General features: G+C 38.8%; 1 protein-coding gene across 1 annotated transcript in view; it reads right to left on the minus strand.

The window, feature by feature from the left end:
• The window catches only part of LOC134660501 (probable multidrug resistance-associated protein lethal(2)03659), a 76045-nt gene that overhangs the window by 49719 nt on the left and 6496 nt on the right, over nucleotides 1–19830 (minus strand). Inside the window, exons 2-5 of the mRNA XM_063516272.1 lie at nucleotides 2766–2918; nucleotides 2090–2152; nucleotides 1478–1554; nucleotides 880–982 (exon numbers count right to left, since the gene is read on the minus strand). Of these exons, the coding sequence (XP_063372342.1) occupies nucleotides 880–982; nucleotides 1478–1554; nucleotides 2090–2152; nucleotides 2766–2845 (323 nt within the window). The 5' untranslated portion in view covers nucleotides 2846–2918. The remainder of the gene's footprint in view (nucleotides 1–879; nucleotides 983–1477; nucleotides 1555–2089; nucleotides 2153–2765; nucleotides 2919–19830) is intronic.

Here is a 19830-nt window from a genome sequence, read left to right on the forward strand (position 1 = left end):
TCGTAATGATGGAGCCATGTTTCGTCCATTGTTATAAATCGCGCCAAAAAAAGTTCCCGGTCTTGCTGTATCAGGTCCAAAGCTTCTTGACAAATCTCGACTCTAGTTTGTTTTTGCGTGTCAGTAAGCATTCTGGGTACCCAACGCGCTGATACCTTTTTCATACCCAAGCGTTCATGTAAAATATTATGCACGCTCCCCGTTGAAATCTTTACATTTTCAGCAATAAAACGAACCGTGACACGACGATCCGCCAAAACTAAGTTTTCGACTTTTTTCACAATTTCTTCAGTTACTGCTGTAGTAGGGCGTCCGGAGCGGGGGTCATCCATGGTCGATGTTCTTCCACGTCTAAATTCGGCGCACCAACGTGCAACTGTCGAATACGGAGGAGCATTAGACCTTAAAGTGTCCCGTAAATCTAAATTGACTTGGTCCGTAGAAAAATTTTTCAAACACAAGTATTTAATAACGGCGCGCAGTTCAATTTTCTCCATTTTCGCTAACGTACTCAACAGCATCGCAAAGAAATCGCCGTATTTTTTTTTAAACAAAAAACAGTTAGTTTTTTTTTTCATGGCAATCAGCTAGGTAGATTAGCTTTACCGGCCAGTATTTACTTTCCTAATATTTAAAGAGTTTGCATCTCATTCTCATTATATATTGAACGCCCCTCGTACACATATCGACCCAGCCCTAGCCAGCCTGTATGTACTATTTATATGTGCAATTTTCAACCAAAGTAGTATTTCTTGTCGGTTTTCAATAAGGCGCTATTACCATATAACTTCAATTTGAAATTAACCTTATCTACAACAGACAATGTTGTACCTTTTGTAAAACTTTAAAAAATATTGAATATAGAATAAAGCAACTCACCTTATGCTAGCGTCTACAATGGCGAACAATATATTTCCTATTATAAATTTGAGACCGTATATCTTAATAATAGCACGCAGTAGGGACGGATTCTTGCCTTTTTCTGAAATATAACAAACATACAATTTAGATATATGTACCTAGAAGCACATATATCTACTTCTAGGTATGATAAAGATATAGGTAAAAGATAGTTTATTCAAGTAGGCATAATTACAATGCGCTTATGAACGTCAAATAAAGCTAGGTAGACCGGCTCCAAGTAAGGGTAAGGGTAAGTAGGTACATATATACTCTTTACACTTAAGAAACTATTTTTGGGTGAATCAACTTTTTCCTGTCACTCGTTGCCATGGTTACGTTCTCCTGGGTCACTCTTTAAAACCTAATTTTCAGGGATTTAAATTCACCAAACACGCTTTATTGTGATACTTATAAACCCTTTCCATTGAGGGTCGTCTACCAAGCGTGTCAGAAGGTGGTGTACAATGTCTTCTAACAAACTATGCTACTATTGTCTCTTGGCTGACCGAACAGAATAACAACAAGAAATAGTTGATCCACCCTTAATCATTTAAAGTGTGTTATTGTTAGGTACCCCGGCTATCCAGCTCTTGTTTCCATTTCTCGGCCAGCGCGTCTCCTCGAGGTGCCGCCCTGTGCCCTGGCGTACATCTGGAAAAAGGGAACAATCTTAGTGTAAGGCCTGAGTGGACGCACAAAGCGGAGCGTTCGGCGGGGCGTGCAGCGTGGCGTCGGGCTCACAAGTGATGTGAGCAGCGTGCACTAAGGCCGCTCCTATACGGTTGCATTTGTTTAACATGCACGCCGCACGCCCCGCCCCGCTGCACGCCCAACAAGAGCGTCCACTCAGGCCTTACACTTACAAACAAACAAATTTATATTTTGGGCAAACTGCCGAATCCGATACAAGACCAGACGATTCAACGGAGCTAACTAAACATTTTTTTTTAATAAATCAATACATACTATAAAACAAAGTCCCCTGCCGAGTCTGTCTGTTTGTTCGCGATAAACTCAAAAACTACTGAACGGATTTTCATGCGGTTTTCACCTATCAATAGAGTGATTCTTGAGGATGGTTTAGGTGCATAATTTGTAAAGGTTTTGCGTAAATTAGTTGAACTACCCGTGCGAATCCGGGGCGGGTCGCTAGTTAATTAATAAAAAGCTAAAAAAAAATACGCACCTGTATACATCTGATATGCTCAGTTGACCTTTGCGACCTTTCACGAACAGTGGCCTTGTGTACCTGGAGGATTTAATTAAGGTCATCAGTCAGAGAATAAAGAAAAAACCGGCCAAGTGCGAGTCGGACTCGCGTTCAAGGATTCCGTAAATCACACAATTTTACAAGTTTTTATTTAACTTGCAATCATTACATGTAAGTACCTATGTATGTAACTATGTTTGTACGGGTTAAATCTTGCAAGTTAAATTTGACCCACTTCCCGACTCCCAAGGAAGCTGCTGAAAATTTGCATACATACATATATGTAAGTCGGGTGACAATGCAATATTAGGTATGGTACCAGCGAGCTGATCTGATGATGGAGACAGGACGTGTCCACAGGTACTCTGTAATAATAGGGTATTTTCCTACTAGTCAAATCGGTTTCTTTTTTCGAACTGTCTAAACGATTTTGCTACTATGAAATTCATATGAAACACTAGCATGTGACGTCACAATCAAATCTTTATAGTTTTATACAGGTTTTAAAATAGTAATTGTGTCTAAAAATAATTGCTGTCTACGTTTCTCTATTAATCTTTTGGTGCTTTATTTCATGCATGGTGTAAAATGATTTCTTTTAAAAACAGTCAAATAGCCTATTCACCAGTAACAATAATGTACCTATACTTACCAAAAACATGATTTCGATATGAGATTGGCCGTCTCCCTAGGATTCTGCTTCCTGTCTATATCGAAGTACCCTGGGTCCATGTTAAAACTTATTTAAGTACGAATGTAAGTAACACTTATTTGTAGATTGGCACTGTTGGTTACGTCATCGTATCTGTAACAAAAGATAAGGTTATATTAGTTGCGTTGTAATATAGGTCCATAAGAGACACGGGACACCGCTGCTGTTTGTAATATACGGATCCTTATGGGAGACGGCACATCGCTGGCGTGACTTGTGCGTGCACGGCGCCAACATTTTAGCGTAGGCGCACGTGCACGTATACGCACTGCACTGAGGACCTAGCCAAGATGCCAATCGTTTGCGCCGTAGCGAACCAAACGCTAATCTCTCTCTGTAGCACTTATATGGAAAGTTACAGAGAGACATTAGCGTTAGCATAGAGAAAAAAATACATAGAGTGATCATCAGTACCAAAAATACTATTATTTTCGTACTTAGTAGACATCTAGCATCGAGTAGCGGAATTATCAGTAATGCTCAATTATGGAGTGAGCACTCTATTCTTGCTATATTTCTCTATGGCATTAGCTGCCGTCTGTCACTGGTAACAAAACTTGGAAACTAGTGGGAATAACCCTTTTTGTTGGTTTAAAATGTAAAAATAATATATTCGCATAATGTACGACGAGCATTCGGCGGAAAATCACAGATTTCCTGTTTCCAACAGCATCACCAAAGATTACGTAATACCTGTGCAGATACGTCACTTAACGGATCGTCATTCATAAAATTTATTGAGGGCGCCACTGAGCTTCGACAGGCAACAAATTATGCAAACATCCCCATCTCCTTCTGCCGCATAAGTGCGTCCTTTACGTTTGTTTTGACATTTGATGTTTTCTATATAACGCATATTTTCATATAGCTTCAAAACGTTGCAATAGATAAATTAGACCAAAATAGCAGTAAGTATAAGTATAACAAATGAGCTCGTACTTTTAACTAACTATCGGTGAATTGAATCTTATAGTCTCTAAATTCGGATATGTCAGTAGCAATGTAAAGCAAACTAAAGTATGGTATCCCTAGGAAACGAACAAAAACCGACAATCAAATGTAAACAAAACAGTTCCACAGATAAAATATAAAAGACACGCGATTTTCGAACAATTCAAACGTAGTGTTGCTAACCCGCTCAAATTTGCCAAAAAAAAGTATATATTATATATTTACCGTCTGGGATCGGGGAAGCCCACAAGGTTTACTAAAAATAGCTGACACATTGAGAATCTAAAAACGGATAGTTCGTAAACCTTATTTACCAAAGGCATAAGGTCCACCGATGGACAGTTAAAAAGTGTTGCTATTTGTGCAATACCTACAGTCTAATAAATTAGACTTAATAGCATCTACATTAGATGGATTTTTCTTTGCCACTGATAATTTTTAAAGACGAGTCACGGACGCCAATTGAAAAGTAAATATTTGAAATAAATCATATTTTTTGCTTGACGACGGCAAGGTTATGATTATAACAGTTGATTTATGTGGTTATATCATATTGTGCCATTACTTACCTCAACACAATGGGACTAATGATGATGATGATAATGATGACTACTTGACTAAGTAACAAAAAATTTGTAGAGATAGCGTGTCTTAAAAATGCAAAAATAACACGGTTTTTTACTGGCATATTTAATTGTACGATATTGATTTACGTTACATTAAAATAAGAAAAGTTATCCGAATAGTTAGAAAACCTATCATATCAGGAATGTAAGCTATTGAAAAATAAATATAATAGGAAAATTGTTGAGCATTAGAGTTTTCGTTCGTTGCGACATCTATTGTCAACTAGCAGTAGTGATAAATTCCGCTACTTGACGCTAAATGTTGACGACGAAATAACTCGCGTTTTGGTAAGAAAACTGATGTATGGAGTTACCACTCTTTCTTTACTTATACGAGGGGTATTCAAAATATTCTCGGTATGAGAATGAAAACAAACAAGTACGAAAAGTTTGATATTTTTATTTTTCAATATACTCCCCCCCTATGTTCATACACTTAAAAGATCGATCAATTATTTTTTTTAATCCCTCGTAAAAATATTTTTTATCTTTCGTGTAAAAATGCTCCTCCACTGCCGCCTTCAATGCTTCATCGTCAGAAAATTTATTTCCACGCAGATCCTTTTTAAGATTGGGGAGCAAAAAGAAGTCGCTGAGGGCTAAGTCCGGACTATACGGTGGGTGAGTAACAGTTTTAAACCCACATTCAACAATAGCTGCCTTGGCAATATGAGCAGTATGGACGGGGGCGTTGTCATGCAGAAGCAGAATACCTTTGGTTAACTTTCCTCGCCTCTTTTCTTTAATTACATCCTTTAATTGACGTAGAATGTTAGCGTAGTACTGTCCTGTGATATTTACACCTTTTTCTTTATAATCGATTAGTAATACTCCTTCACAATCCCAAAATATCGTGGCCATGACCTTGCCAGCTGAAGGGATGACCTTGAACTTCTTGGGATGAGCTGAACCCTTAATGTGCCACTGCATGGACTCTTGTTTACTCTCTGGGTCATAATGATGAACCCAGGTTTCATCTCCAGTAACTATTCTTTGCAGCACCTCATCAGGATTTTCACCGCACAGGTCAATAAAATCGGAACAACAAGCTACACGCATGTCTTTTTGAAGCCGAGTCAGCATTCGCGGAACCCATCTTGCACTTACTTTTGACATATTAAGATGGTCATGTATAATATCATGTACGGTACCAATAGAGAGATTGGTTACTTGTGCTATAGATTTTACCTTCACTCGACCATCTTCCAATATAAGTTTTTCCACTTTATCAATATTTTCTTGTGAAGTAGCTACTACAGGCCGGCCAGGTCTAGGGTCATCTTCAATACTCTCCCTTCCGCGTTTAAACTCGCTTGACCACTTTTGAATGGTAGATAAAGAAGGAGCAGACTCACGGTAAACACAATCCATTTCCTCTTTTATGGTTTTTTGATTTTTACCCTGTTTTGTCAAGAATTTTATCACGCATCGATGTTCTAATTTAGTTAACATTGTCAATTCGCACATGATGTTCATGTTTGTTCAGCAATTGCAGAAAAACAAAAGACCATCTCGGTTCGAATTATACTTTTTTTTAATGTCAATGAATAAACCTTAGCGGCCAGTAACGAAAGAAATTTTAGAAGAGGTTGTAAGATATCAATACCGAGAATATTTTGAACGCCCCTCGTATATCTCTATGATACAAACGTAGACCTGGGTATTGACACTATGGAAAATAATTTGAATGTGGCGATTATTTCCCGAAAAATCGAATTTTACTGCAATCGATTTTTCCATTCGTCCTTTCTTTATAGTTTGTAAGGAGGAGCGGTACCAAGGCCTCATAAAGATAAGCTATAAAGTGTCCAGTTGAACGACCCGCGCGCTTGCATATACGCCACGTGTTTTTGAGGTCACTATGCTAATTGCCTGTTTTTGCATAACACCGCTCACGAAGCGATTTGATGATGACCGCGTGATCTTTAGATAGGGATATTCGCAGAGTAGCAGTAGCACGGTCGCATTTTTATCGTTTGTCACGTTCTAACAAGCATGTAAAAGTGCGAGTGACGGGCATAGTGACAGCCGATACAAATGGAACCATGCTGCGCCCGCTGATCTCTGGGCGAATCAACTTTTTGACCGACAGTTATGAGTGTCTCTTGCGTTACTCAAAATGTCTCTGGCGTTACCAAGAAATCGGACAACGAATATACATAGTTTCTGTTTATTAGGTTTAATAGTTGGGGTTTTGAATGTTTTAACATACACTGCTAATGAAACATAGAAAATCCATTATTTTTTATGGTGAAAAATTATAACGAAGTTTAAAAGTTGTTGATAGTTTTGCGTTGGCCAAAAAATTTATTCGCCCATCTGTCAGATCTGTCTGACAGATATCTGGCAGCAGTTAGGTACCGTCGTAACCTCAAATCTGTCAAAACAAATCTTACGCAAAAAAAAACGGCCAAGTTGCGGGTCGACCTCGCGCCCCAGGGTTCCGGTACTTCACATTTATTAATGTTTTTCTTACGTCCGACTCACGCTTCTCTGTCTTATAGGTTTTTCTGTATTTTCTGTTTTTTTTTTCCTAAATTTTATGCCCAGTACTTTCGGAGATAAGGGTGGAAGAATTGTACCTAATGTAAGCTTATTTTCTTTACTAACTTATAAACTATTTATCATAAAATTTAAAAAAACAACGGGTTGCACTCAGGGAGTGCCGGCAGAAGTGAAAACTCAATCACTATTGCAAAATGTCTGCAGCACTATGTATAATTGAGGTTAACAAGTAACAGTTTTTCGATCAGGTCACGTGACCGTCTTACGGTGACACATTTTTTCCCTGTCACAAAAAGTGCACAGCGCCGCTAAAGAAGTTTTCACTTCAAAAATTTTGCTAAGCAACAAAAGCTTTCAACTTGACTGGTACTATGCAAAACTGGAGCATGTAACTAGAGTAACCAGACCTTGTGATAATGATAAGTTATCTCAACTCATGTAATGTCGGCAATAGATACCAAGTATTAGTATTTGTATTGCTATTTCCCGATAACGTGATTGATTGCCAATTAACATATCTTTTTAGGGTTCCGTATCCAAAGGGTAAAAACCCTATTACTAAGACTCCACTGTCCGTCTGTCTGTCTGCTACCGGGCTGTATCTCACGAACCGTGATAGCTAGACAGTTGAAATTTTCACAGATACATGAATAAAGTATATTTTGGACTTGAACTTATAATATGTTTGTAGCAGTTTCATATCGGATTGAGCCTGTTTCCTGAACTAGGACCAACCCTGTGACTCAGGATTCAGCGATTCCTCCGAGGAAAGTGGTACAGATTTTATAAACTTTATAAACATTTACAATCGCTAGCGCTCTTGGAACCATTGCAAAGTAAATCTTCAGTAAACACATAATGTCCATATCTAAATCGCATCGACCATTCCGACTACAAATCACAATGCCCGACCTCACCCATTAAATCACAACAGCCTTGACACCGTGACCTTTGCCGACCACCATTAACTTCTGACGCACGGGAAACTAGAAGATGGTGAATTTTGGGGTAAATGCTTTTGTACCACTACACCTTAGCGACCCGGCGACTTCGCACGGGTTATCAAATTATACAAAAACCTTCCTCTTGAATCACTTTATCCTTTAAAAAAACCGCATCATAATCCGTTGCGTAGTTTTAAAGATCTAAGCATACATAGGGACAGACAGACAGCGGGAAGCGACTTTTATTTGTGTGTATGTTTGTTCGCGATAAACTCAAAAACTTCTGAACGGATTTTCATGCGGTTTTCACCTATCGATAGAGTGATTCTTGAGGAAGGTTTAGGTGTATAATTCTCGTGGTATAATAGTGGTTCTGTTGAGCTTTTTCAAGCCTGGATTGAATGGTTACGTATTTGATAGTGCTTGCGTACCTATATTTTTGACGTAGCCTCTGTATCGATAAATATTGACGTTAATGCAGCGTCGTGTGCCTCACAATTTCTTATCTTTTTATTATGTTTACTCGTACATTTTACCTTTGTGCGTAAGAAAACTGTTTACTTATGTTTGTTATGTTTACATTTTATCTTTGCGCGTCTAAAGACCGTCTATTTATTTACGTGATTCTGTTCCGAGTAGAAATAACATAATAATTCCCGAAATTGAAATCAAAGTGTATTTTGCGGCGGCCGAGGTGCTCAAAAATATCTGAACACGCACTCTAGTGCTTCGCAATAGAGGCGTGAACAGATACTTGTGAGCACCTTGGCCGCTCCGAAATATCTGATCAAATCTGATGGTACTGTACAACTTAAAAAAAATGGCCTAGCCATAAGTCTTATACAAGTACCTACAGTTAATAACAGTTACGTGACCAGTCAAATGAGTTAACCAGTCAAATGAGACGTTAAAAATTAATTATTCACAGAGACGACAATCAACAAACTACAAATTATTTTGTGTCTTAATTTATACAGTTTAAGGTTCATAATTACGTGCACGATTGTGACATTCGCTCCTTTTTTTAGTTGTATAACCTTGTGTTGATTGAGCCTCGAAGGCTGGGATTTATTTTCGGAAAGTAAATTAAACTAATTATAATTAACTAGTGGCTCTGTGAGAATAACTTACTTCGTTCAATCATTATCACAGCATTCACAGCGAACTTACAAATCTTAAGTGCCTTAGACCTACTATCGCTTAAGTTCTTTAGGTTAGGGCAATAGAGAGTATTACTGCAATGTTCTGCCGCCAGAGTGCAGCACTAGCCTTTCGTAAACCATAGACGAACTAGGTATCATTTGATATTTACCAGTCGCTTTTCGGTGAAGGAAAACATCGTGAGGAAACGGGACTAATCGCAACAAAGCATATTTTCCCCTCTGTGTTGAAAGGTCAGATGGCAGTCGCTTTCGTAAAAACTAGTGCCCTCGTCAATTCTTGGGATTAGTTGCCAAGTGCACCCCAGGCTCCCATGAGCCGTGGGAGCATGCAGGTACAACACAAAAGATGATGATATATGTAGCTTTGTTTTTCATGATGTGTTTTTCACAGGACAAAAAGAAAAGCATCATTCAAGTCATTTATTCCACGCAGACGAAGTCGCGGGCAAAAGCTAGTATGTTATAAGATAAATACATCTTTGATATTAGTGGTTGATTATCGTCCATTTCCTATAAAGGTTTGTTATGAAAACGCAGACATACGAGTAATGCTTTGAAAACTGTTCGATAGTGAGAACTTTGTTTGAAACCTGTAAGTGACACCTGGTTATGAGAAATCAAACACATTAGGTATAACAGGATAAATAATAGCAACTACTTCAAGCAGTTGTATAGCTAAAGTAATTTCATAGATTGACACGCCAATTCCTATCTCAAAACCAACTGTTGAAAAATAAGCGTTGCATATTTTTATATAATGGCAGAATACCAGCGATGTGGCTTGCCGCATCACAATGCTGAGCCAGCGCCTTTTCTGTGCCACGACACATGGCTTCATAAACTAATAGTTAATAGTTTTTAGTAATTAAGTTTGGTTTTGCATGTTTTTATCTTGTACTTTTGATGTCACGTATGTTGTCTATGCCATGTATGTTGTGGGTATGAATACTATGAATAAAGAAATCATTTATTATCTATCTATCGGGCTATTCGGGTTCCCCTACCATAGATAACGGGATTTCGATATTCGTTAATAGCGGTCCTCAGTATATATAAGTAACCATATAGTTATAGTCCCAGTTGGCGCCTACGAGAACAAAAGCAGATAATAGCATTGTAATAAAACAATGCCATTGTTAGTACAGGTAAGTACACAAGCTCAGTTAAAAAAAATGTACTATATAAGGCCTATAACTGTGTCACCTATTCTTGGAATTTCTTTATACATATACATAAGTATATGTCAAATTCGTTGCGCGGAGCGTGAAGGTGATATCATGATTGTTTCGTGTACGTCCCAAACATGCAGTATATTAGTATAGAACCTTTATTGTTATGTATTCTTAGGAAAGTTACTTGAAAACAAAAGTAGATACATAGTTGGTCAAACCAATTTGTCAGTCAGTAAGAACCAGGAAAACTAAAGTTATCCTTTTGAGTTGACTAGACGCCGACGCTCGCGAGACGCTAAGTGTGGGGTTGGCCGTAAATCTGCATAAAAAATAAAGGGCACATTATCCACACTGTTTGAGAAAGATAAAACAAATAGACACTGCTACTATTTGCCCGCGAAACAAAGAGATTATTAAGACTTTACAAACAAAATGTGTACATTTTCACTGTCATTTACTTAACATGGTGATAACTTAGTTACAGGTAAAAACAAGTAAAGCCACTCTTACATAGGGTTGCCAATAAGTTTTTATTTATATTTATATGAGCCTAGAGTGTCCCACTGCTGGGCACAGGCCTCCCTCCTCCCTTTCCACGTATCCCGGTCTTGACCCCTTTCCCACCAGTTCCTGTCAAAGGCGTCGAGGTCATCCCGGTCCCGCCAAGCCCTAGTTGCCAATGTTGCCATATGAAAAAAACCGGCCAGATGAGAGTCGGACTCGCGCACGTAGGGTTCAGTACCATTACGCAGAAAACGGCAAATAATCACGTGTGTGGTATGGGTCCCAATAAATATCTAGATTATAGACTAAAAAAGTGTTTGTATAGCTGTTTATCGTAACACAGGTGAGATTATCAATGTGGAACTGACGCATGCATGAGTAAATAAAATATTTCAGGCAAATTGCACACACTGTCTGGTACAAATAGGTACAATACAATTGAAGGGATGTTTACAAAAACAACATAACTGCTTAGAGCGGTTGACAGTTGACACTTTTTTAAGAACATTGCTAATCGTTTCAGGTGTCAACCTCAACCAGTGTAGTCAGTTATGTTGTTTTTGTAAACATCCCTTCAATTACAGTAGGTACCTATTGTATATGTCGCAGTCGGATTGTATAATCCGCCGTATTACATTACGGCTAGCCGTTTTACAAAACAGGGGCGTTTTGAAATGCGGCGGTTTGACGATTAGCCGGATTTAATGCGGCTGAATGAAAATCCGCCGGAATGTATTCGGCGCCATACGTTCTTCAACACGGCTAGCCGTAATGTAATACAGCGAGTCATTAGCCGCCGCTTTGACAGTTTTTAGTTCCCATTTTTAACACTCGTGGCGCTGCCTGACTAAACAACAACAAACTATGAAAAACGCTGGGGTGTCCATCAAATCTGGAGTTCGTCGGACTGTTTCTTTTCAAAAAACATTTCCTTCGCAACTTAACTAGACGGAGCCCCGCTTCGCGGGGCTCCTATTTCTGAGTGGTTTGCCCTTCGGGCATCTGAAGCTACCTAACGAACCTAACCTACCTACCTATTGATTTAGTGAGACGTCCGTGAAAACATTACATTTTGGGGAAAAAAGCGTAGGTAGGTAAGTAGGTTAGGTTCGTTAGGTAGCTTCAGATGCCCGAAGGGCAAACCGCCCAGAAATAGGAGCCCCGCTTGCGGGGCTCCGTCTATTTAAGTTGTGAAGGAAATGTTTTGGAAAAGAAACACATGTAGTGCGGTGGGACCATGGTAAAAATAAATTAAATTGCAAACATTGTCAATCTCCGGTTACGTAGGCGACCGAAAGAACTGGTCACTCTACAATCTAAATAGCAGATACGATGCGGCTAAACGTTGGCCGCCTTATTGAAGAACGTATCGCAATGACAATTCGGCTAATCGTCGAACCGCCGCATTTCAAAACCCCCTCGCCCTTTCGCCCCTGTTTTGTAAAACGGCTAGCCGTAATGTAATACGGCGGATTATACGATCTGACTACGACATATACACATCATTTATTGAGAAATTTGCTAACTAGGTTACCTAAATCAGGGATGTTGTGGATCCCGATTTTTTGACATCCGCGGATGCGGATGCGGATTTTTAAAGGCGGACATCCGCGGATGCGGATGCGGATGTCAAGATAGTACCATAAAAAACGTCAAATATTACATTTTAGTAATTTTTTTTTCAAAAAACCCGCCAAGTGCGAGTCGGACTCGCGTTCCAAGGGTTCCGTACATTAAGTCCCACTCACGCTGGACTGCTCATTTCTAATAGGGTTTTTTGGTTAATGACTAAATTACCTAGCAGTCTAGCACTTACGCCGATGCTAAGACGTTCCTGTACCGACCTGTTCCACATCCGCATCCGCATTAAATCCGCATCGATTTTATGCGGATGCGGATGTTGAAAATAATGCGGAAGTTCCACGGTTGCGGATGCGGATATTGGCAACATCCCTGATCTAAATAACGTCTACAAATAAGAAGCCCATCACAGTTATGAACTCTGGCAGGGTTGATTGCTGAACGTAATTAATTTACTTCCTATACATCTCGCTCGCACTAATATGCGAGTACGAGCGAGATGCATAGAAAGTGAATTACGTTCTCGATGACGTATGTCAGTGCCAAACTGGTGGTAGCCGCACTGTTCCTATCTCTATCGCACCATTTATACCATGCTTATATTGTACACTTTATTTCTCTGGTATTGTAAGTATGCCGGTGACCTAAGTTACATCCGCGTATTTCCTTCGCCGATAATAACTTATAAATACTTAAAGCGTGTTTTTTACTAAACTGTGTTTTATAATAGTATTTTATGCAACCGTCGTTTAAGAGAGGTCAAAAAAGACGAGTGGCGTGATAACAATTTGAGACGAAGCCGAAAATTGTTAATAAAGACGCCACGAGTTTTTTTTTGACTCAGTTAAACAACGTTGCATACAATACTTTTTTTACGACCAAGCACTTACTTTGAAATAAAATTGTAAATTTAACAAATATTTTTCATTCAACAAGTAGCAAAGAATGGAGGGTACGAGCGGGAAAAGAATGAATGAAATAAAAAAACGTGTCTATGGTTCACTCATCTGTCAGAGATGACAATTAAAACTAGGTTGGCAACAATGTATTTCATACAATATTTTTTAAGTGGTGATTACACGAAGTATCGTAAAAGTGCCAAAAAGATACTGCATGTATGCACAAATACTTTTTTGGGGAATAGACTAAAGACTTGTCTTGACAACTATAAGATAGGGGTTAAAGGTGTGTGCACGACCCTTTAATTTAAACATATTTAAATGACAAATAAAAGTACGGGAGTATAAAAAAGTTATAAATAATCATCTGTACATGTCTGTACCTACTTAGACAGGCTCCTTGGTACTAATCAGATATGTCGGAGCGGGGCGGAAATATCTGAACACGCCTCTATTGTCCACGCGCTAGGGTGCAAGTTCAGATATTTTTGAGCATCTCGGCATCTCTGATGTATGTAGGTATCTGATGGCGTGCCAATGTGCCGTTCCTAATTGTATTATTGTTAACATCTTCGTACACAGTTAATAATATCTTATCTTATCTTAGCCCTCTCGCGCATGAGAGGAGGCCTGTGCCCAGCAGTGGGACGTATATAGGCTGAATTATTATTATTTATTATTATCTTATCTTATAAATGAATCTGAATAACACTTGCTATGCAAATTGACATTTAAAATGTTACACACGCTTATATCTATGTAGCGAATACTTTCTATAGTTTCTACATTATACCGGTTGTGTACGGCCGACGGCGACGCTCACTTTTCGACCTTAAACTTGGCTGATTTTAGTACTTGTATCCTGTCACTTTTACTAGAATGAACATATGGTTTAAGAAATTTATTCTCAATAAGAATTTACAAAAATCGCTTACTTGAGAATACAAAATTACTTATACAATACACCGTGTTTTTTTTTCTTCCGTTAATTTCAAGGGTGCATTCCTGAGCTTAAATCAAGTAACTTTCTCAAAGACACCAATATTCTAATTAACTCCATTTCGGAGATAATCAATAATTTATTTTTTTCGGGTGCATTACATTTTTTATAATTACTTTTTATATATTATAGTTTGATATATCGTTATTTCGAATAACGTAATGAATGTCATACTACCGTAATACCTAATTAACGTTACACATAACATACTCTAAAGCATATTATTTGTTATAACAAGTGATATCGCATAATTATTTGTGTGGCATAATAGTTGCATGACATAAATGGGTTAGGTTAGGTTGGAACTGCGACTCCACACAAACGAATAACTACCTAGCAAAAGGAGGGTTAGGTTAGGTTAGAACTTTGACCCTCCGTAGAATGAAATACCTAGCAAAAAAGTGGTTTAGGTTAGGTTTGAACTGCGGCCCCCGCAGAATCGAAAACCAAGTAAAAATTGGTTAGGTTAGGTTAGGTTAGAACTGCGACCCCCTAGAATAAAATATGTAGCAAAAGAAGTAGGATAGCATAAAAGACGTAACTAGAAATTCAATATTTTATTAAAAAATAATGCAGATATGAAAAATATGTAAATTTATATGTTACTATTAAATGAAATATGACAAAAAATGTTATAAAATATATGTATTTATACTTGATAAAATTTTATAAAGTATTACGTTATACAAAAATATAATATAACAAATGTCAGTATAGCACATGTGTATATATTATTTAAAAATTATATTACAACAGGCATTATATCAATGTCAGTTTAGATGAAATCACAATATAACAAAGGAAATGTATAATAAAAATTACATTATAACATATAATAATATATCAAATGGCGTTATAACAAATGTATGATAGGTCTTTTATAATTATATTAAGCATTACACACCCATTTTTTTCCTATAAGGCCTCTACAAGCGTGTACACTTGCCTTAGGGCCGGTTTACATATTGATTAGTGTTTAGAATGAGTTCATACATTAGCTACTAAACTTAAGTACAATCTCGGTCGATCGATGTTCGAAATGACATTGATTGGTCACAGAATTTCAATTGTTTGGTTGAGTTAAATGTAATGCCCATGTTACAACAACGCTATATGCTACATTTAATTACTTTTTAAACTTATTTTTTTTTTGTAAAAAAAAGGCAATTTTTTTTAAATAAACGATGCCATTTAGTTCTCTTAAAGTTCTTAAACGTACTTAACCATACCCCGAAGTTAACGGAATTCAATAAAAACACGGTGTATATATTTGCAGAGAAAAGGTACCACCGCTGCATAGCATTTTGTATGCAGGGGTGGTACCCTTTCTCTGCAGCTGAATGTACAAGCGACCCGCCCTGGCTTCGTACAGGTAAAACCTTAACAAATTATATACCTAAACCTACCTCAATAAACACTTCATTGATAGGTGAAAACCGCATAAAAATCCGTTCAGTAGCTTTCGAGTTTATCGCGAACATACATATAAACAGACAGACGCGGCGGTGGACTTTGTTTTACCTATTAGGTGTAGTGATTTAAATACTTAAATACATAGAAAACATCCATAACTCATTACGGATATGATGGTCGTTTTTGTCTACGTGACAGCGTGATAAAACGGTGTCCGTCACTTTCTAATTCTATCCCGCGGAGTTAAAAGTGACAGTTATTTTATCACGTGGATATAACTACCCATAATACGCATAATTCTGAGCAAACATAAATGTTATTAGTTATAAGTGGAAACTGTTTTGGCTATGTATTGTCTAATTTAATTATTTTGTTGTACTATTTTGCTTGTTTGTTTCCCAAGTTTAAATAGAATAAAATAAAATAAACACACAAATAAATACCCTTGGGATTCGATTCGAACTCACCAGGATTCGAACCTGGTACCTCCCGATTCGTATGCCGAGTCACTGGTCATTGCCGATTAGGCTAGGTGGCCGTTAACAGAATTATTTATATAGACGCGACAACCGTTTTCGATATCAAATGTCAATATCCTTTAAACATAGCGGTTGTGAAGAACTAATTATGCAATGGATCCAGTTTTTAGGCTTCCGTACTTTCGTACCTCAAGAAAAAAAAACGGAACCCTTATACTTCATACTTTTATAGGATCACTTGTGCGTCTGTCTGTCTGTCCGTCCGTCTGACCATTCCCCCCCTTTATCTCCGAAACTACGGGGTATACAATTTTGAAAAAATACACAAAATAGTTCTCGCGACATCTATTGTCAACTAGCAGTACTGATAATGTCCACTACTTGACGCTAGATGTCGACTACGAAATAACTTGCGGTTTGGTAAGAAAACTAATGTATGGAGTTACCACTCTTTCTTTACTTAATATCTGGGAGACCGAGCTTTGCTCGGAAAACATATAAAAACTCAAAAATGCGCGTTTTCCCATAGATAAGACCTAGCTAGATCAATTTTTCGCCGCCTAAAACCCCCATATACTTAGTAAATTTCATCGAAATCGTTAGAGCCGTTTCCGAGATCCCCGAAATATATATATAAATAAATAAACAAGAGTTGCTCGTTTAAAGGTATAAGATATTTCTGTATGGTAACGCCGGTATCGAATGAAATTTACACTAGGTGTTCTGTCAGCCAGGCAACAATAGTAGCTAAGTTGGGGAGTATTTAAATGTACAAGTTGCATATGTAAGGAATAATTTACAATGTTTTTGCTTACATTATGTTATTGTATCTATTAAAATAAAATACAGTTATCCTCAGACTTTACCTGAGATCGCATCAAAGATGCGGAAAATCGTAGTATCAAGGTTGTCGACAATGTCGACATGACTTAGATAAGTCAGATAACAGACTTAAAGTAAATCTATATGTAGTAGTTAAGCGTAAGTGGCTATAGGTAGTGTTATGTTCACATTTTCATTCATCAATCAACTTTGTTTTTTTTTTTTTTTCTAGTTTGTAATTTGTTAAAAATACGTTTCTCAAGATACAGGCTATGCCTAGTTTAGTTTAGGGACCCCTATTAATATTGTTTTATATAAAAGTATCGCTGTATGCATGCAACCTCTACTTCATGTATGTTCCCACGGTTACACCCTTTTTTTATGAGTGCAAAAATAATATATTGTACTTTTTTTTAGTTTTTCATTTTCAGTAGGTATTTAAACAATTTTTATTGCACCACACTACTACCGGCGTCATGACAGCTGGGGCCCGTTTCTCAAAAGCTTGTAACTTGTAATACAATTACAAGCGGATGTCACTTTTTGACGGCTTTTGTCAGAAAGGGACTTCCACTTGTATTACAAGTTACAAGCTTTTGAGAAACGGGCCCCAGGTGCATCAATTGTCACATACACAATACACAACTGTTAGATCTGCGCAGGGGGGTGCTACGGGAGGGTGCACGACCATCAAACAAGCGAGCTAGTTTAACACTGATTTATTCTAATGCATTACCGAACAGGTTAATACAAACACAGCGGCGCGCACTCACACATGCATAGTATACATATCTAACATCCCTCCACCTTAGGAATATACCTAGGTACTATTACAATGACCTTAACCTAAAACTAGTAAATCACTCGGTATCGTAATTATTAGTGTCCTGCACTTGCGGGGGGGTGGCGAACTGAGGGCTTATCGCATATCTTCGCCTAGCGACGTAGTCGGCAGTTGGCGTTGATGGACCTCCGGCCTGAGCCGGGTCTGGGTCTACTGGCTTGGCAGTTACATCCAGTTCCTCTCCCTCTTCTGGCTGTGATGGTGGCTGCTCGCCAGCAGCAGGCGTCGCAGCGCAGCTAAGGCTCGTAGTCGCGGGCGCGGCAGTAGTGGTCTGCGCATTGGCTTCCGACGACGATGACGACGGTATGTCCGGCACGACGTCGGGATCCCACTGCGAGATGTCGCTTTGTACGGGGGATGGATGCGCCCTCAATTGATCGATGTGTCTGGTTACCTCGCAGTCCAGTTCTGGTACATAAATTTGGTACATAACTTTTCCAATCTGTTTTTTTACGATACCTTCGATCCAAGTGATTTTCTTATTATTATTTGTATATTTAGTTAGCCACACGTTATCATTAATTTTAAAATTCGGTCTCTGAACTCCTCTATAATATTTAGCCTGTAAGGACTGACGTTGTTCCACATTTTCAGTGAGGTCTGTGGACGAAGGAGACGGTGCGTACGGATTTATCAAATCTAGTCGCGATCGTAACTCTCGGCCGTATACTAACTCGGCGGGTGATTTACCTGTGGTACTGTTTTTAGAGTTCCTGTAGTCAAATAAAAATTTACATATTTTTCCCTGTAAAAATTTATTATTCTGACTGCTTAATATAATTCCCTTAAGGCCCTTTTTTACTATTTTGACAAAAGATTCCGCTTGGCCGTTACTCGATGGATGGTAAACAGGTGAGAACACATGTTTTATACCGTTAACATCGCAAAACAATTTAAAGTCGTGAGAAGTAAAAGAAGTGCCATTGTCGCTCACTAAGGTGTGAGGTACGCCAAATCGTGACATAAAATCACATAGCCGCTCAATAACCGCTTTTGACCCGTATGACGAACACATATTGTAACATTCAACCCATTTGCTATACGCGTCAACAACAATTAGGTAACTTGATTATTGAACGGCCCCAAGAAATCAATGTGAAGTCGATAAAATGGGTGCGGCGGCACCGGCCAGCTGGCTAGCGGTGCGTGCGGCGGCGCTCCGCGCAGCTCGGCGCACACGGCGCACGCGCCCGCTAGCCGCTCCAGAGCGGCGTCTACGCCAGGGAACCATAATCGCTTACGCGCCTCGGCTTTCATTTTCACTATACCGAAGTGAGAGCTGTGTAATTCCTTACAAATACCATCCCTTAATGACGAAGGAATGACAACCTTGTGCCCTCGCATTAGACATCCATTTTCATACGATAACTGTGATCGACAATAATAATATGGTTTTATTTCTGTATCATTAGTCTTCCTAGGCCACCCATTCATAACATAATGCTTGACCGTGCTAAGTACCTTATCGCGACCGGTTTCGCGCTGTAGGTCGGCCAACGTCACGGGCAAGCTACCCTCAACAACAAAATTGACGTAAGCGGTTCTTACCTCACATTCCTCAGCCTCGGCCTGCCCCGCCTCCCCTGCTTCCCCCGCCCCTGCCGCCGTCCGCGACGGGAGGCACGCTCGCGATAGAAAATCAGCACTATTTTGTTTACTACTTACATACTCAATAGTATAATTATAAGCTGATAAAAATATCGCATAGCGTTGGAGTCTGTTAGCGGATATTTCGGGGATGCCTTTATGCGGACCGAATATTGAGAGTAGTGGCTTGTGGTCCGTTCGTAACACAAATGGAATGGACCGACCATACAAGTACTGGTGGAACCGCCTAATTCCAAAAATAATGGCAGTGGCTTCCTTCTGAATTTGCGCATACTTTTTTTCTGCTGACGTAAGCGTTCGGGAAGCGTAAGATATGGGTCTTTCCACTCCGTCGGGACCCAATTGTGAAAGAATGGACCCCAAGCCCACTGGTGACGCATCTACTGTCAAAATTAAAGTAGCATTAGGGTCAATATGGGCTAAAGTACTATCAGAGGCAAGAATCGTTTTTACCTTATTAAACGCGTTATCGTGGATAGAAGTCCAGTCCCATT

Source organism: Cydia amplana, chromosome 27 (genome assembly GCF_948474715.1).
Source record: "Cydia amplana chromosome 27, ilCydAmpl1.1, whole genome shotgun sequence".
NCBI classification, from domain to species: Eukaryota; Metazoa; Arthropoda; class Insecta; order Lepidoptera; family Tortricidae; genus Cydia; species Cydia amplana.